General features: G+C 43.4%; 1 protein-coding gene across 3 annotated transcripts in view; it reads right to left on the reverse strand.

Moving 5' to 3' along the window:
• RAB3B (RAB3B, member RAS oncogene family) overlaps positions 1 to 17,375 on the reverse strand; it is a 68,977-nt gene extending 51,602 nt beyond the window's left edge. For 2 of the 3 annotated variants that reach the window (XM_053214031.1, XM_015086623.3), the window contains exons 1-2: positions 17,143 to 17,375; positions 7,828 to 8,055 (exon numbers count right to left, since the gene is read on the reverse strand). In XM_053214031.1, coding sequence (XP_053070006.1) covers positions 7,828 to 8,055 — 228 coding nt within the window. In that variant the 5' untranslated portion in view covers positions 17,143 to 17,375. Of the gene's footprint in view, positions 1 to 7,827; positions 8,056 to 8,202; positions 11,806 to 17,142 lie in introns of those variants that run through there. The other variant, XM_015086624.3, reaches the window with a different exon arrangement.
• Positions 17,376 to 20,422: the final 3,047 nt, after the last annotated feature.

The following is a 20,422-nucleotide window of genomic DNA, read 5'->3' on the forward strand; positions in this document are numbered from 1 at the left end:
TTGAGGTGGGAGATTATCCTGATTATTCATGTGAGCCCAAGATCATGAAAGAGTCCTTATAAGAGAAAAACAGGAAGGTCAGAGAGAGAGAGAGAGAGAGAGAGAGAGAGAGAGAGAGAGATTGAAAGATATTGCATTACTGGCTTTGAAAATGGAGGAAGGGACCCCAAGCAAAGGAATGCAAGTGGCCTCCAGAAGCTGAAAACTGCAAATTAATGGATTCTCCGCTAGAGCTGCCAGAAGGAATGCCCACCTGCAAACACTTCAATTTTTTTTAAGTTTACTTACTTGGGAGAGAGAGAGGCAGAGAGAGAGAGGGAAAGAGAGAGAATCCAAGCAGCCTCCACATTGTCAGCACAGAGCCCAATGCAAGGCTCAAACTCATGAACCATAAGATCATGACCTGAGTGGAAATCAAGAGTCACTCAACCAACTGAGCCACCCAGGCGCCTCCAACACTTCAATTTTTAACCCAGTGACACCAATTTTGAACTTCTGACCTCTAGAACTGTAAGATAATAAATTGTGTTGTTTTAAACCACTAGATTTATGGTAATTTATGGTAACTGCTGCCCAATCTCATATAATCCATTATTATATATTCTTAAATTCTTAGAAAAAGTCAATCTCTCCTGATGTCCTAGTTTGTTTCCCTTAACCAGAACAAGAGAACTATGCTATTCATTTCACTTTTGGAGCTCACAGGTAAATCCAATCGCACTAGTTTCTGGAGAGCACAGGATGTGTCTCTTCATATTAATTTCTCTATTACCAGTGTAAGCCACAGTAAATATTTGTTAAAAAACTACTTGGGGTGCCTGGGTGACTCAGTCGGTTAAGCGGGGGACTTCAGCTCAGGTCATGATCTCGCGGTCCGTGAGTTCGAGCCCCGCGTCGGGCTCTGTGCTGACAGTTCAGAGCCTGGAGCCTGTTTCAGATTCTGTGTCTCCCTCTCTCTGACCCTCCCCCATTCATGCTCTCTCTCTCTCTGTGTCTAAAAAATAAATAAACGTTAAAAAAATTTTTTTAATTAAAAAAAAACTACTTAAGGGGCACCTGGGTAGCTCAGTTGGTTAAGTGTCCGACTTCAGATCAGGTCGTGATCTCACGGTTCATGAGTTGGAGCCCCACATCAGGCTCTGTGCTGACAGCTCAGAGCCTGGAGCCTGCTTCAGATTCTGTGTCTCCTTCTCTCTCTGTTCCTTACCTGCTCACACTCTGTCTCTCTGTCTCTCAAAAATAACTAAAGATTGAAAAAAAAAATTTTTTAAAGACTACTTAAGATCCACAATCCTTCTTAGTCTAGGCTTCTGGTATGATTATATTTCCCCATATTCCTAAACCCCATTCCATTTATTGTTATCTTACTGGTTCCAAGATACAAGTTTTTTGCATTCCCAGATTTAATATTCACTACTTTTAATATTTACAAGTGACTCCAAAATCATGTGGTAACCTAAATTTCATTGAGGTGGCTGTGTGGGAATAAGGTAGTTGGCTAGTGAGTAAACCTAGCTGACTCCCAACAGCCCTGTCTCACCTGGTCTTACTTTTTCAGCTCCTGGTTACATAGGAAGTGGATCGTGTAACTGTGAAATTCAGGATTCCCAGGAAATCTGTTAAGACTCCTCCTATTTTTCCTGGCTTTCATTATTGTACTCAACCTCCTTTTGGAGTGAATGCTTACTTCCATCTATCTCTTTAATACAAAAAGAGCTGTTGGAGGAGGCACCCTCCTTTCCTCCATGAGAAAGACTGAACATGGACATAGAGGCATCTACTATCGTCCTGAGTGGGATGCTTTAGGTCTGAAGCATTAGTAAGTCTGGGCCACATGGACTTTGACCTTGGGTGTACACTGCATGAGCAGATTGCAGCTAGCTCCCCATGTTGGCCTGTGATTGGGTTTCTACATCTATCCGACTCCAGAGTGAAGTATTAGCAAGCTCTACTTCCCTGAGGACTTGGGCCATGTGATTCATCCTAGCTTTTATCAGTAGTAAGGCTGTCACATTACTCCCCATCTCTCTGACTCCTGCATCTATCTCTCACTTGGTTCCAAACTTAAATGGGGAGGAAAATGAGTATCATTTCTTGATCACCCGGGAACCTTAATAAATACTACTGTTTGTTGAGTGTTTCCCCCATGCCAGGCAATATGTTGGTGCTTTATACACTTCACTACTACCACAACAAAGAAATAGAATAATGGAAGTACACACAAGGGCCTTAGTAACTGAGGGCTTCAAAGGAATGAGTTGCGGAGAAAGAAAGATGATAGGAAACAGTGATACCACAAGAGGCCCAGGAGTAAGGATAGTGGCCTATAAATCCTTCACAAGACAGAGTTCTTAAAACAGCCAACAGAAGAATGTTGGACAGGCCAGCCAGTATATTCCCCAATCTTTATACAAGTAATCCCAAACACGTGAGGTACTCCTATCTTTAAACCTTTCTGGACATTCAGGTCACCCAAAGCCTCACTGGTGGATGTAAGCAGGAGATACTATCTTTCCACAATGGAGACCCCTGCCACCATGTCCCTTAACAGAGACAGTTCTGAAGTGAACTGGTATGGTGAAGGTCATCAACTAAGCTAGCCTTTTAAATTGTGAATAGAGGGGCACCTGGGTGGCTCAGTCAGTTAGGCATCCAACTTTGGCTCGGGCCCATGATCTCACAGTTCGTGAGTTCAGGCCCCATGTTGGGCTCTGTACTCATAGCTCAAAGCCTGCTTCAGATTCTGTGTCTCCCTCTCTCTCTGCTCCCAACCCCCCCCCCCATGCCACTCGCAGTCTGTCTCTCTCAAAAATAAAAATAAAACATTAAAGAAATTTAAATTGTGAATAGAATTTGACCCTGAAGTCCAGCTGCAAGCCCAGGGATGAGATTAAAGTCACAGTTCAGCGATTCCAGAGTTCGGAGTCCCAGTGCCTGGGTTTGAAACAAGTCTATTCTTTTCCTTCAGGGTCCTTACCACAGATAAAATTATGTATTTTTTATTCATGTACTTAGTATTTATCTCCCCTCCTAGAGGGTTAACTCCATGTAAGTAGGAAGGGTGTTTCCCCATAGCTAGTATAATGCCTGGCATAGAGTGAGCACCAGGTAAATATCTACTGAATGAATTAAAGAATGAAGTTTACAGTTTGGCTCTACACAAGTAACTTCACATCTCTGACTTAAACACCAATTCTTTTAAGGAGATCAATACTTCCCTGGGTCAGAGGGCAGGTGGGAAAGATACAAAGAATGATTGAAAGCATATACAAGAAGAATTCACATAGCGGACAATATCCATAATCCTCTGATCTCAAAGCTTCATAGTTCTCTTTAGGCTCTCCTTTGCATTTCCTCACTTGATCTTCACAACAACTCATGAGGCATGAAGAACAAGGATTATTTTCTCCGTTTGATAGGGAAGGCCCATGGAGGAGAAGGGTCACTCCAGCTCACATGACTGGAGGGCAGAGCCAGGACTGGAACCCAGGACTCCAGAGTCCTAGGTCAGCTGAGTCCTCCCACACACACCCAGATTCTTCCCTTGACCAGCACCAGACCCAACAGTCCCTGCAATGGGCTCAAAATGGAAGTAGTGGAAGGCCCTCTCCTGCTCATCTCTTCCCACAGGCCTCCAGTGGTTGCTTGGCAACCAGCACCAAGCAGTAAATGGCCTCTAGTCAGGTCTGTTGCTGTGGAGTTACCTAATCTCTCTCCCTTCACACCTGTGCATGCTCTCACTCTCTATTAATGAGACTTCTCCCCTACCCCCACCTCCCCAGTAAGATTCTCATCTCTGATCCACAATAATTAACCTCTCATGAAACAGAGGGGGCTCTTAGGGACCTATGTATTCAGGGACCCCAGGGAACAAAGCACTACCAATACCTTCATCATCCAACATCCTCCAGAGATGATAGAAACTCTTTTTGCGAATGGTCCTGCTCAGCAATGCTCATAACCTCCTCTTCCTCCCTCTCCACCTTCCACCCTGACAATGGCTTTCTGAAATCCCCTGAGAGATCAAATTGACCAGAGAAATTTAACTGAACATTTCAGACAGTGCTAGTGATGTTCCAGCACTCCTGGAACCATGGGTGGAAAATCTGGCAAGGAACCCAGTCACACTTTGCATTTAGATCAGGAACAGAGAGAAAAAGGAACCTAACATTTATTGTGTTCCTAATATGTGCTAGGCACAATACTATGTTATCGCATGTAGCACCCCCCCGTCAACAAACCTGTGAGCCTTTTACAGTTGAGGATATTATCTATTCATAGAAATAGAGTGACTTACCAAAGCTCACATAATTAAAAAAAAATCACAGAACTTTTGTTTACAGAAGTAAATATATGTAAGCAGATATATATAAGCAGATATGTGTTCCTCCTTCTTCCTAAACAATTAATTGATCATCAAATTCTGTAAATTCTAGTCCTAAATCTCTCTCCTCATTTCCATCCCTTTGGTCACTTTGTCACTGTCATGATATTATGTTCCAAATGTCTGCATTCTCCTAAAATTCATAGGTTGGAGTCCTAACCCCCCAGTGTGGCTATATTTGGAGATGAGGATTCTAAGTTAGTGATTAAGGTTAATTGAGACCATAAGCGGGGGGCGGGGTGGCTGATTTGATAGGATTAGTGTCCTTATAAGAAGAGACACCAGAGAGCTCCCTCACTCTCCATATATAAGCACCAAGGAAAGGCCATGTGGGCACGCAGCTAGAAGGCAGCTATCTGCAACACAAGGGAAGAGTTCTTGTCAAACATCAACCTTGCTAGCACTTTGATCTTGAACTTCCAGCCTCTAGAACTAGAAGAAAATAAATTTCTATTGTTTAAGCCGTCCAGTCTGTGGTATTTTGTTACGGTAGCCCAAGCAGACTAATACACTTAATTCAGGCCCTTATAACTTACCTGAACCACTGGTTTCTTTGCCTTATTTCCATCCTTTCTCCAAACTGAAAGAAGGGATTTTTCTAGAATGCAAATCTGACCTTATTAAAACCCTTCTATGGTTCCCCATGGTCTGGTAATGGTCTCCAAATTTATGCCCTTTAAGTAAGGCCATGTGAACAATGTGAGCACATACCCACAATATTTGTATATTTATTTAGATTACACATACATATAGATCTATATCTGTACACAAAAGATGTTAAAACTCATAAAAATGACAAATATTTAAATCTTTACATTTTAATGTATTTATGAACAGTACAGAAAACTTTTTCTCTGCTATAGAAAAGCACATATGCACACACGCACAAAATCTCTTTGCTAATTTTTTTTTTTTAGCAAAAGCAATGTGATTGACTATGTCAGATCTAATTAGATCATCATTGATTTTACCTCAAAACATGGCTGACAATGAACTTATGCTGGGAGTCTGAGAAACATCAGTTCAGCCATTTTCCATGCTCACTTGGGCTCACTATAATTAGTATAGTCTTCAGGCAGAGGTTTCTTCGCAGGACTCTTTTAAAGCCACATATCCATTGTGAGGGTTTATTTAGTTAAAATTAGGTAGTATAATCAATAAATCCACTTAACCAGGGACAGAGAAACTGCAAAAGTTCACAATGTACTGAACATAAATGAAGGACTGAGGGAGCCACCACTGCCAAATCCCTTAGAAGGCAGACTGTCTTCTCCTACCTGAAGATTTTTTGAGTGTAGGATATGTGACCACGTGATGTGGAGATCAAATGAAGACATCTGTGTCAATCCATATAGGAAATATGAGTAAACCTTTATCTTATGTTTATAGATTAAAAAAAAAAAAAAAACTCCTAATAGTTTCTTCAGGTCTCTAAAGAATCGTCAGGTATGTAAACTCTGGCCCATGGTAAGAAACTTCTGTTTGCTGTGCAAGGTCTCCCTTACCCTCAAGCCACTGCCTAACAGCCTCTCCAGCAAATTTCCCTCTTAGCACCCCTCCCTGCTCTTCACAGCCTTGTTCCAGTTCCCCTGTATTGCTCACCACCCCCCAATATCCTCTGCTTTCACTTCTCTGTGCATTGGCTGCCAAGAGGATGTCAGATTACACAAGTGGAAGCAGTTGGCACATAATAGGTACTTAATAAATGCTTATTGATTCTCACCATAAGACACTTAAACCAAATGGTAGTTAAACCAAAGTGGTTCTTTAATTTTAGCCTGCCTCAAAACCACCTGGAAGGCTTGTTATAATTAATACACATTGTTAGGCCATAGCTCAAAGTTTCTCATTTAAGTAGGTCTGAGGAGGGGCCTGAGAATTTGCATTTCTAATAAATTCCCAGGTAATGCTGATGCTGATGACCTGAAGACCACACTTCTAGAACTAATGAACTGAGTGGTCTTTTTAGCTTCTCATATTTCTAATAACTCACAATTCCTCAGTGATTTTAATAAAGACTAAATGAACAAAATAAACTTTTATCTCTATATAAATTAATACTTAACATTATCATAAATGGAAATAAGGGCTCTATAAGACCTAACATGCACAGTGTAGAGAAAAGAGCACAAAACTTGGAATCAGAAGGCCTCAATTGGAATCCCACTTTGCAACTGTGTGGTTGACTTAAGGCAAGTTAATTACTGAGTCTGACTTTTTTCTTCTGTAAAATAGGAGTGAATTAAAATAATATCTGTCCCTTGGGGTTAATCAGAAGATAATAACATATGGAGATAATTTATAAAAAGAAAAGTACTGTATATAGCCAATAAGATATGTGCACAATGTATCAGGTTGAATGGAGAGATCATAAACAACACATGCTTTGAATACTAAAAATCACTAATTTTCAAAATATCTAATCCTGGCAATAATTCATTATTGAAAAGCATATGATCTACATTTTGCTATATCATCTCAAAGATGTATATATTTTATTAGTACCACTGGTAAATACCAATAATAGTAGCTGTGGTGGTCCCCAATGATCCTCACCTCCCAGGATTCATACCCTTATGTAATTTCCTCCTACACTGAATCAGTGACCAAAAGATACTCTAAGGCTAAGTAATAAAAGACATTGTCACTTCCTCTCTGCTTTCTTGGATCTTTCCTCCTGGGGGAAGCCAGATGCCATGCCATGAAGGCACTTACACAACTCCATGGAGAGAACCACATGGGAAAGAACTAAGGCCTCCTGCTAATAGCCAATACCTGATACATGAGTAAGCCACTTTGGAATGGGATCCTCTAGCCCCATTCAAGTCTTCAGATGACAACCCAAGCCAATATCTGACTGCAACCTCATAAGAGGCAACAAGACAGAAACCAAGCCACCCCCAAATGTTTCATCCACAGAAACTGTGTAATAATTAATTACTGTTATTTTAAGCCATCAAGTTTTGAAGTGACTTATTACACAGTAATAGATTATGGACACAGGAGCTAACATTTACAGTGCATTTACTGCATTCTACGAAGTATGCTAAGCACCAACAGCCCTATGATGTCGATGCTACACCCCCAAAGAGGAAAGGGTGGCCTAGAGAAGATAAATATTTAGTCAAGATTCCATAACTAATAAGTGGCAGAACTGGAAGTTGAATCCAAATTTCTAACCCCAAAGCCCAAATTCTTGGTCACTCATTTGTATAGGTAGGATAAAGCCTCTTAGAAAGTTAAGCAGCAGAAACAACTGAGGCCCCAGAAGCGAGCAAACTTCTATCAAAGCAGCAAGGGGCAGTCCAGGGGCCAGGCCTTCAACAGCACTGGTGCTTGATGCCATAAGACCCAGAAGTTCCAGACTGGCCTGCCTCCCAGCTCTTGTACTAGCAGACCAATCACCCCCCAAGACAATCCTGCGCAAGATGCTCAGGACTCACCCAGATCTGCAGCTTCACTCGCTTCTCATGGCGGTAGACTGTCTTCACCTTGAAGTCGATGCCCACAGTGCTGACAAAGGCTGGGGTAAAGGTGTCATCGGCATAGCGGAAGAGGAAGGAGGTTTTGCCAACACTGCTGTTGCCAATGATGAGCAGTTTGAACATGTAGTCAAAATTCTGGTCAGAAGCATCTTTGACTCCGGCTTTACCATCAGTCACAGAAGCCATCTATAGGAAAGACCTGTGGTCACTCAGGAGGAACACACCTCCAGTGTCACCAATCTTTAATGGTTACTCCACCATTCACATACACTCTCTCCACCCAAGCCATCACTGAAGAAACACACACACCATAGAATCACCCCAGTACTACACCTGCTCCAAATGTTGTCTCAGGACTGGGGTGGAACCCGGTTCCTCCCATTCATTCTTTCAGCAAATATTTACTGAGCACGTTGCTCTGGGTCAAGCCTTGTGCTGGGTATGGGGAATACAAATATGAATCAGACATGGTGCTATAACCTCTGAGTGGCCACAGATTAGAGTAGAAAAGCATGTAAACACAGGGTAACAAGGCAGTAGATAAGTGATAGGACAGAGGGAAGGCTTGGCCCAGGAAGCCCACAAGAAACATCTAACATCTAACCCAACCTAGAGGCATGGTGGTCAGGAAGAGTCTCTTGTAGGAGGCAGCTCCTGAGCTGAGTTTTGAAAAGAAAAAGTCAAAACAGTAAACATATGAATATTCCAGGAAAGGCCCACCATGGGGCTATCATTCCCCTGTTTCAAAAACTTTCAAAGGGGCGCCTGGGTGGCTCAGTCAGCTGAGCGTCCGACTTCAGCTCAGGTCATAATCTCACAGTTCGTGAGTTGGAGTCCCGTGTCAGGCTCTGTGCTGACAGCTCAGAGCCTGGAGCCTGCTTCGGATTCTGTGTCTCCCTCTCTCTCTGCCCCTCCCCTGCTCACGCTCTGTCTCTCCCTCTCTCTCAAAAATAAATAAACATTAAAAAAAATTTTTAAAAACTTTCATGGCTCCCCACAACTCTAAAAATCAAGCCCAAAGAACCAACTTACCAAAAAATAAACTTGATCTTCTTCTAGGCTTTCTCTCTACCAACCAGTGCCACTTTTAAACCAAATTATACACTTTACTCTAAGCCATGTTATTTCTTGCTTTATCCCTTTAGACATGTATTCTTTCTGTTTACAAGACTCTTAATAAACTCCTATTCATCCTTATAGATCCAAATGAAATCTCACCTTCCGTTGTGCATGATAAAGGCACGCACTACTGCTTCTATATCCCCAGACCACACTAACAGCACTGGTGTCATTTAGAAACTGTTTACTATTCCAGCTCCTCCTTTAGACCAAGCATCTTGGACTTAATGTACTTCATTTCTGCATCTCTAGCTTCTAGCATAAGTACTCGTACATAATCAGCACTCAGTAAATGTGTGCTGGATTAATAAAAGTCACTCATCACTCTGGGACTCAATCTCATCATCTGGAAAATGGAGAGGACGATTTCTGCCCTGCTTTTCCTACAGGGCTGTTATAGGACCCAAATGAGATAACACTAAGGAAGACCTTAATAAACTGATAAAGCCCTCACAGCTGTGAACATAAGTTATTATTATTCCAAATCCTTTAAAGCCCAGATCCTTTGTTTATTTATTTGTTCATTTGCTCACTCATCCATATACTCATCAGCAAGTATTTATTTATGTGCCAGGCCTTCCCTGAGACCCCAGCTCCCTCACACCTGCCACCATCCTCTCTTTTCCTAGAACACTTTGGATCTGAACCCCATAATCCAGCACTTGGTCCCATAGTCTTATTGGAATAAGTAAGTACCCTACTTCTCTACCTGCAGTCACCCCTTATGCTCAGCACTAGGTTCTTGGGCAGGCTGTATAAGTGGTCAAAGGAGGGTGGGAACAGAGCCCTAACATGAGATAATGTCCAGGGTGTCACTCTCTTTGGGAATTCCTGTTTTTGTTCTTCAAAGGAAAAGAAAGAGAGTTTGGCTGGTGGGTTTAAGTCTATGGGCCTCTCAGGTGAGCTGTAAGGACAAGGAACTGACAAACGTAGAAGGTTTAAAGCTCTCTTGAAGAAAGGTCAAAGAAATATATGGGATTACTAGCAGTCCTTTAAAATTTTTTTTAATGTTTATTTATTTTTGCCAGACAGAGACAGAATGCGAGCAGGGTAGAGGCAGAGAGAGAGAGACAGAGAGACAGACAGACAGAATCTGAAGCAGGCTCCAGGCTCCAAGCTGTCAGCACAGAGCCAGGTGTGGGGCTCGAATTCACGAATTCATGACCTGAGCCGAAATTGGATGCCTAACTGATTGAGCCACCCAGGTGCCCCTAATAGCAGCCCTTTAACAATACTTTCTTAAATATGCCACCACTAGCCTCTGGTGGCCTCTGTTCTTCCTTTCTCTTTTCTCCCAGCTCTCAAGCCCTTATCTGAGACCCTTGGCCCCACTCCCATAATCAATCTGCCCCCGATCAACACTCACTAGTGGGTGTGGAACGTGCCGAGGACACCTGGAGCATTTACACAGAAGAAGAAAGTGAGATTAGAGGGGAGGATGCCATTGCTTGCTTAAACTGTCTCATAGCCCTAACTTTTCAGCTTTTCATGGTACCAGATGGAGACCCTGTTTCCAGAATTGGCAATTCAAAGGAATTATGCTTTTTTTCCTACCTAAAACAAGGGAAGCAACCACAACAACCTCACACCATCCTCCACTCTGCTGCCAGTCATTATTGTTTGTTTACAAGACAGAATTTTTGCTTTGAAAGTATAAATTCACTATAAAAAATTAGAAAAGAACACAAGAGGGGTGCCTGAGCAGTTCAGTTAAGCGTCTGACTCTTGATTTCATTCAGCTCAGGTCATGATCTCATGATTTGTAAGTTCGAGCCCCAAGTCAGGTTCTGTACTTGCAGCACAGAGCCTGCTTGGGATTCTCTCTCTCTTCCTCTCTCTCTGCTCCTTCCCAGCTCATGCTTGCACTCTCTCAAAATAAATAAATATATAAATAAAAAGAAAAAAGAAAAGAACACAAGAGTGTAAAACAGAAAGTTTTACATTGTAAGATACCCCATCTACTCAGAAACAGCCATCATTAACAGTTAAGTGTATTCTCTCCCTTATTTTCTTTATTCTTTTCTTTCTTTCTTTCTTTTTTAGAGAGAGAGAGAGAGTGCACATGAGTGGGGCAGAGGGGAAGAGGGAGGGAGAGAGGGAGGGAGAGAGGGGGAGAGAGAGAGAAAGAGAGGGAATCTTAAGCAGGCTCCACATTCAGCACAAAGGCCTAGATCCTCTGTGGGCTAGATCCCACGACCCAGGGATCATTATCTGAGCCAAAATTAAAAGTCAGACACTCAACTGACTAAGCCACCCAGGTGCCCTTGCCTTTTTTTCCTCCGTTACTTTCTTATGCAACAAAGTACCATCTGTTTTTAAATTATATCTTATTATTTGTTGATTTTAAAGGTAATACGGGCAGACAGCCTCTCCTTTGCTGTCCTGCCTACCTCTCCCTTGCAGTGTATTCAATAAACTTCTATCTCCTTTAATAAACAAACAAACAAATAAATAAATGGTAATACATATGTTGAAAATAATTCAAACTTTTACTATTTGCAAGCATTATCTTATCACCATCTGTAGTTGGCATTATTTTAATTTTTACTTAAAAAATAAATAATATGTAAAGGTTTATAGTGCTTTCCACTCCGACTTCCAGTTTCTGGTCCTCTCCTCAAAGGCAAACATGTTACCAATTTATGCACCCTTCAGAGATAGTTTTTGTATATATAAACATAGAAATCTATTTATACTTTTTATCTATATATAAATGACAGCATACCATATATCCTTGTTTGTAACTTCTATGTATATTTCACTTAACATTATATCATAAATATTTTTTCTGAGACTTCTATTTTTTCATTTTTTTTCCAAAAACTAACAGCCACAATAGTTTATTTACAATTGAGACCTTTAAAACTTTTCAGAAATATCATTTCAATTGACTACATTGTATTCCATCTTATGGATGTGTCATATGACCAATTCTTTAATATTGTACCTTTACTTTTCTATTCTTAATTATTATAAATTAAATCAAAGTGGTCATGTATTTACATAAATATGTGTTCAGTTTTCTATTACTTCCTTAAGAAAGATCCCTAAAAATGGGACTGCTGGTCAAAGAGTAACTTTACTGAAACACAGATTTGATCCTTACCTCAATTGCAAGTCCTCTACCTTATTTTATTCTCTAAACCTGGGATATAAAATTGGAAGAAGAGAGATTATAATTCCTATTTAATCAAGAAAGAAACTGAGAACCAGAAATTGAGGATTTGCCCAGGCGTTACAACTAACAGTTGAGACTAGACCTAGTACTGTGCATTATTATAGGGAGTTCAAAATCCCTGCTCTATTTATTGTTCAGCTGAATTTTTGGGTGAGTCGTACTGCCTCTCTAAGCCACAACATTTTTACTTTACAATAGGGAAAATACTCTCTCTTCACAGAGTTGTGGTACATATAGAATGAGCAGTTGCCATATGTAATTAATCTAGCATAGTTTCTTGGCCTATGAGAGGTACTCAATAAACATTATTTCACTGGCCCCTTTAATTCACTTCCATAGTCAGATCTTGTTCAACTGCCCTCTCCCTAATCTGGGCTACATTATTGGAGTTTGTTTTACAATTAGCTGTCTGCTTCTTCTTCTGGATTCATCTGAGTTTTATCTATCCTTACAGCCTGGCAACACTGGACCTAAAGCAAATCTTTAGGGTATGCTACCTCTTAATAATAATAATAATAATAATTATTATTATTATTATTATTTTAAATATACATTGTTTCTTTTTTCTTATCGTTTATTTATTTTTGAGACAGAGAGAGACAGAGCATGAACAGGGGAGGGGCAGAGAGAGAGGGAGACACAGAATCTGAAACAGGCTTCAGGCTCTGAGCCGGCAGCACAGAGCCCGACGCGGGGCTCGAACTCACGGACCGGGACCGCGAGATCATGACCTGAGCCGAAGTCGGATGCTTAACCAACCGAACCACCCAGGCGCCCCTATTATTATTATTATTATTATTATTATTATTATTATTATTATTATTTAATGTTTATTTTTGAGAGAGAGAGACGGAGCATGAAAGGGGGAGGGGCAGAGAGAGAGGAAGACAAAGATTCTGAAGCAGGCTCCAGGCTCTGAGCCGTCAGCATAGAGCCCAATATGCGGCTTGAACTCACCAACCATGAGATCAGAACCTGAGCCAAAGTCAAATGCTTAACTGACTGAGCCACCCAGGCACCCTATGTTACTCCTTTCGATAAACATTTACTGAGCATTTGCCATGTGCCAGACTATTAATGTAAAAGTCATATTATTGGTCTTCGTTTTTTCTGAGGCAGCTGTTTACACACTTAGATTTTTGGAATAAGAAGAGATTTGGGTGTGGCAGCTTTACCATAACAAAAACCCTGACTCCTGGTCCCAACTTTCCCATAACTCAATGTATGAACTTGGGCAAGTCACTTAAACTCTGAGCCTCATTATCCTCATCTATGATATGAAAATATTACCTACCTCAGAAAGCTGCTGTGAATTTTAAATAAGAGAATGCATATAAATGTGCATCATACACTGTGTTGAGAAAAACACATGGGGCCTCCTGGAGAATCAGCGGGAAAAGTGCCTGCCTTTATGAGCTATGCCTGCCACAAGGAGTGAGACAAGACTAAAAACTAGTTTCAATTCCTGATATGATCCACTTCCCTTCATTGCACAGGTAAAAAGAATAAATAATAAAAATAAAATGAGGCTCTATAAAGAGAAGTGATTTGTCCAAGGTCACACAGCAAGTCAGTTGGAGTATCATGACTAAACCTTCTGTTATTTAATGACTCCCAGATTAGATGACGCTTAGGGAAATTAAAAACTTCAGTAACTTTAGCGTGAGTAAAGAAGCATCTCCAGCGCCCTGCAGCTCTTTCCTGGCACTTGCCATACTGTACTATCAACATCTGTTTATGTGCACACAGCACAGCATTCCCAGTAGGTGGTGTGAGAATAGGGAGAGGCAGAGGGCAGAGAGGTTCAGTTGCAAGGCACATTCAGATGGAAGCCCCCAAGGAGATCTTTTCAGGAAGGTGGCAGGGGCTACTTAGACAGTTGGAAGGGAGGCAAAAAGCATCCCAGCAGGCAACCGCCTGAGGCAGATATGAGCAGACAGGTCACTCACTGCACAGCAGCGAGTGCAGAACACATTTGTGAGATAAGCATCAATCAGATCTTCCTGTCTTTTGTGACAGTCACATAAATGATAGAGTTGGGTAGCTCACTGTCTCCATGACAAGCAATAAAGATGAAGGTCCAGGGACCATCTGGGAAGGCATTTCTAGTCCCAAGCTGGGGGAAAGAAGGAAATGGCCCCTGCAAGGATTGGTATGAAAAACAAGGCTTTCGGTCTGATAGGCAGCAAAAATAAGCACCCATGGAAGAAGCCAACTTCAGCTAGGAAAGAGGGGAGAGAGGAGGAGAAAGCCCTAAAATCCAGCAAGAGATCAATTCATTACATGTAATGAACAAGTGATCGGATGAACTTCTCTTTTGGTGGAAAGAGCACAAGATTGTGTCCGAGACACCTGGGTTGAGCTCTGGCTCTCTCAGCACTTGTAAAACCTTAGGCAGATCAATTTTCTCACCTATAAAATGAGTTAATAAAAGACTTCCTGGCAAATTGTTATAAGAATTAAAACTACTATATGGGAGAGTGCTTTATAAACCCCTTAAAAAATTTTTTTTGTCTGCTTCATATTTTCTTCTATCAAGTCATCTTAGGTAGTGGAAATAGCTTGGGGTTCCAAACCAAACAAACTAGATTCTGTTTCCAGGTCTGTCATTTATTAGCTCTGAGACCCTGGCAAGAAATTTTATGTAACTAGGACACAGTTTCCTCATTTGTAAAACAAGCATCATTGGGAAAATTATAGTCAATGTTGGTAAAGCATTTAGGTAATATGTGACACATAGCTGGTGCTCAATAAATGTGACTCCATCTTCTCATTGGGAACATTTAGTGAGAATAGAAAGGGAGTTGGGCAAATGTGGACTTCATCCTATTATATCCAGCCTCCTCCCCTAAAGCCAAACTCTACTAACTTTTCTAATTCAACCTTTCTTTAGACCATTCCCCAATGCAGCACCACCAGCCCAGCCTAGGCCACCTATTCGCTGTTTCTCCGGGTCTCTCAGAGCCACAAAAACAGTATCATAATAGCTGCCATGTACTGAGCACCTACTAAATGCCAGGCACTCTATAAAGTGCTTTCAATGCAATCTATCTTGCACAGAATATAGGCACACCTGCATAATATTAGTGGCCTCTCTCTTTTGTACAGTGCTTTATAGCTTATGAAGCTCTTTTCACCCATGTTATATTCGCTTCTCACAATTCTTGCCTGGGGTGGGGGGTGGTAGTGGTAAGTGAATTGAGGCACGAGCACCAGCACAGGTCAATTGTTCACTGAATCAATATTCACTGAACACCTACTGTGTACCACACCTGTACTGTACTCTAGAGGGAGGGAGAGGAACCATAAGGAGTTCTGAGTTTAGGGAGGGAAATCCTTCAAAACATCCTCTATAGGTTACTGGTATCTCTCTTCACAACATATTCCTTAAGAAACTGGAGATTCATTTAGTGGACTGGAGATCATGTTAGAGTTTGGGCTTTTCCCACAGTGTTTCCTCTGACAGAAACACATTGTTCTCCACTGCTAGCTAAATTCTTCATTACCAGAAAGGCTTCCCTTACCCATCGTCTTCTAGCAAAATGTCTCCTCTGGCAAACACAGGGCCAGGACTTCCCCACTACCATAGCCAGGGCTTTTCATGGCATTGCATGATTTTTCTCCCTTTATAGGCACAGAACACGTGGTCATCCACCTGTACACACACACTCCTTTTACCCTCCCCCACCCCTTTCTATCTGGATTCCAGAAAGTTGGGATGGAGGCCCTGTCTTTCTCCCACCCCCCTCCACACTTGCATTAGCCTCCAGAGGCTGCCATCCTGCCATCCCTAAAGTCCCCTCCCACATTTGGACTCTGGAACAGAGGGAGCCAGTGGATGAATTTTTCTTTCCAAAATTATCTTCTTGTCTGTGATCCCAGATGTCGGTGTAACAAAGTTCAGTGACTGCGCCCCCTCCTCAGCCTTCTTGAGTAGCTGAGACACAGCTAGCACCTGGGTGCCTGTGGACTCCACTACGGGCCACATCATCGTTTCACCCTCACACCACAACCCACACCTGGCTTCCTCTCCAGCCTGACCCAGCACACCCAGCACTGCCCTAACCTTCCCAAGGCTCTCAAACAGTTCCTCCACTCCCAGCCGCCAGACCCCTGCTCTATTCCAGTGCCTCTCCACCCGCCACCCCTAGCCAGAACTCAGGCGCCCACTGCCCATATCCAAGGCCACTGCCCTCTCCCTCCACCAGCTCCCCGCACCCTTCTTCTGCAGTCCGGGTAGATCCAGCCTTGCCTCCCACCTTCCCATTCTTCCAGGATTCCCGCCTCCGAGCCCTACCCCCGAGTCCCCACTCACGGTTATGCCCCGTGGCCGCACAAGGCTGGCCTCTGGCTCCGCATCCTTTTCGCTCCCAGGTCTCCACTCACATCCCCTCGTGCTCTTCCCCTCTCCCCGACCAGCACCCCCCCCCCTTTGCCCAGCGCCCCTTCCCTTCATCCCCTCACTCCTCTCCAGCTCACAGCGACCCCTGCGGATCCCGTCCCCTGCCCTTAGCTCTCCACCTCCAGCCACCCCCTTGCCCTAGCTGTCCTCAATGCCCTCGCTTCAGCTCCCGCTTCATGCTCCTCGGCTGCCTGGCACCCTCTTCCCGCACTGCCCCTCAGTCCCTCCTTACATCTCCCCTCCCCCAACGCTCCGCGTTTCCCCCCAGAGAGCCCCTACTGCGCTCCAGTGGCCGCTTGTCCTTTCCCACCTCCTGCCGCCCCCTGCCCTCGGAGCTCCCCTCCCCACCCTCACGGTCTGGTAGACTCCCCCCCACCCTCAGCGCCGCTCCCGAAGCTACGCGCCTCCCTCCTGGCCGTGGCGCCCCCTCCTCAGCGGCCTCCCCCAGCCCCTTCTCCTCGGTGTCCCCTCTGCTGCCCTGCACTCGTTAGCGCCCGCCCGGTGTCGCCAGCGCCCCTAGCCCGGGTCGGTCCCACATCCTCCCCGGGCGGGGCGCCCGGGCCGCGCCCCTTACCTGGGACTTCGGGTGTGGGACGAGCGGCTCGCTCCTGGCAGTGCAATGGGACTGGAGATCTAGCTGCACGCGGCGGAATGTGCAGCCGGGTTCCCAGAGCAGGGAGGTGCGGTGCGGTGCGGTGCGACGCGGGGAGGTGCGGGGCGGGTCTGGCGCCCACCGCAGCTACTTAGGGCTGAGGCTGTAGCTACAGCTCTGCTCCGCTACGGCAGCGTCCAGGCCCCACCCACGCCCCGCCCAGGGGCGTAGTCCGTGTTCGCTCCTCCCCGGGCCCCCGCAGCCTGCAGGTGCAGGAAATTAGTGGTATCTTGGGCCCCCCAGGCTTCTTCCCACGAGTTCGCGGATATCTGAGTGACTACAGTGATTTATCTTAACTGTCACGTCTCGTTCCATAGACTGAACTTACTGCTATGGTGGTTGAGAGCTTTGATAATAATATAGATGATGATTGGTACCCAGCTTTGCCATTTCCAAAGAACTCTCCTGTCATACTGCTTCATCCTCACAAAAGCCCAGGGAGAGAAGCAGAACCTGGACCGCTGACTACAGGAGGAAACTAAGTCAGAAACCTGGGCACTGTCCTCTTCCCTATGCACTCCTTCACACCCCACATCCCATCAGTCTGGTAATAAAACCCACTTAACATACCCTATCCCTGCCCTTCCTCTCCATCACCACTGCACTCACCCTGGTTCAGGCTCATCACTTCTTGCCTAGGCTAATGTAACAGCCTCCTAATAGATGTCCCTGCCTCCACTCCAATTTATCCTCTATGCCAGCACCATGAGTGATTGTTCTACATGTCACCGTGTTACCATCAACCTAGTTAAAACAAAACAAAGTTTCAATGGCTCCCCATTAGAGTGAGAAAATGTTATTTCCTAGTCATTAGGAAGCCCCAATTCTGTCAGAGGAGGCAGGTATAGGAGGCAATTTGACCTCCCATCCTGACCTGCACTTCACTTTAAGTCTTCCCAAGGTCATAGGAGTCAGCTGCCAGCTTTGGTTTAGAATCATTGTTCTTTTCCACATTCTTCCTCCAACCCAAATCTTATAGGTCTGAATCAGATACCAAAACCATTTTCCCTCAAGTTCCATTACGACCCTATCTATAATTTGTCTCCCCAACATGGGAAACCACCCAATTGATAGCCTCTGGTTGTCTAACTTCCATCTGACTCATCATTATACATTTCTGAATTTCTCCATCTTCCTCCCTTTCACTCACCTTCTCCCTGCCCACTTCCCTGGCAGACCTTTCCACTGTGCCCTCTAGAACCCTGTTCCTTTCTCAATAAACTCTCCTACATCCTCTGCTTCTTCAGTGAGTTTTCTTCTTTGCCTTTGTTGAAACTTGACTTTCTTCCAGGACTCTTCTTGTAGTCCTCTGCAGGAAGACTTCTCACTTTCCCACTCCCCACACACCAAAAGCTAAAAGTCAGCATTGCCACATTTACCCTTGTACAAAAATTCCTTCTCCTTTGCTCTTCAACCATACCACCTTCTACTCTTCATCATTGCAAATATCACTGACCCCCTTAGTTGCTCCTTATGCATTGAAAATCCCAACCGCCGATTTGTGGTTATCCCTATTTACCCCTGTCCTGCCTTCCTGACTTCAGTAGCCATATGATTTCTTGATCCTTCAGTCCTTGGTCTACTTCTCACATCACTTTTGCCACTGGCTCCCATGGCACATGCTGAACTTCTTACTAACCTGGAACTAGTGCTTCTGTGATCTCAAAATCCAATATCCTATACTACCTGCTCCCTCATTTCCTGTCTCCCATAAGGCCCTAGTTTACTCACTTCAAAGTAGGTATCATAATAATTACTATTCTTCACAGGAAAAATGAGTTAACATATAAACACATTCTTTTAAAGTTGTGAAACAATATGAGAACAGATGGTGTTGTGTTTATGTAGCCTCAGGTCTTCTGATTACTTTCTCTTTCTGCTTCCCCTGGAAGGCCATGTAGTAAAGTGGAAGGAGCACAGGCGTGGGGCCAGCTAGATCTGGTTTTCAATCCTTGTTCCACCACTTGCTTGCTATGTGATCTTATGCAAATTACATAATTTTTCTGATACACACACCTCATCCTCGTTTGTATTAATCGCAATAATGAGAGGTACCTCTTAGGGTCATTGTGAAGACTAAATAAGAAAATGAGATTGCTACTGGAAAGCACTTGATAGATCACCAGGCACATAGTAAGCACTCAATAAAGAGGAAACACTGTGGTTATTATACCAGAAAAAAAAATGCTATTTTTAGCCACAATTGCCTCCCAAGAAGGATTGACCCTAATGTACAAAGATCTTTTGTCTACTTAGGGCCTTGAGGAGTGTGGGTATGTAAGTGTAGGAGGAGAACGGGTAATACTAAATTGCTCTGGGTAGGAAAGGGAGGAGAATTTAGAATTCACTTGGCAAAATGGAAGGGAGAGGCAATAAAGAGAACTTGAAGGGGGAAAGGAAAAAGATGAGTACGAAAATCAGTGTAAGGGTAGGTGCTACATGGGTAAAAGCTGAGAAAAAACCCTCCCATAGCAGATGGACAGAGTGTTTAAGTTCGAGAATGTATAAAATGTGATATGTTGTTTGTCATACATATGATGTAACTGCTTTCTGTGACTCTCGAGACTTTGGAACTCAGGAATGCTTTCTGAGACAGGGGCATACTGAGGATGAGTAAGCAGGGAAATTGTGCAATGGGCTTTGTTTTCCTGAGTTGAAAAAGGAGACTAGAGGCAGAGACTATAAGAACACAGTCCTCGTAGAATTTACAAAAATTTCCAGGAAGACTTAGAACATATAAGGATTATAAAATGTGAAAATTGAGGTTCGAGTCCATTGCAGTTAGATCTTAAGGGGGCAGAGAGGCCACTTCTGGCATTTGGACTGTATCAATTATGCCCCCCGATAGCTACCTCCCTATTATTAACTAGCAGGTTACCACCAGTTCAAATTATATTGAACTGCCTTCACTTCCAGATCCAAATGCCCAAATAAGAACAGGAAGAAAGATCTATTCTATCCCAAAAGTCTAGTTTTTGTCTTTGATTAGATTGATTAATAACTATGATCATTAAGACCTTAACATGTGATGGGCCCATTCACATCTTTTATCTCCTTTAGTTCTCAATACAATCATGCAATGTATGGATTGTCATCCCCTTTTTATAAATGAGGAAACAAAATTCAGAAAGTTCCAGTGACTTGCCAATGGTACATGTCTGGTAAATGGCAGAACCAGATACAAGTCTGTCTGATTCCAAGT

The sequence above is a fragment of the Acinonyx jubatus genome, chromosome C1 (assembly GCF_027475565.1).
Source record: "Acinonyx jubatus isolate Ajub_Pintada_27869175 chromosome C1, VMU_Ajub_asm_v1.0, whole genome shotgun sequence".
Taxonomy (NCBI): Eukaryota; Metazoa; Chordata; class Mammalia; order Carnivora; family Felidae; genus Acinonyx; species Acinonyx jubatus.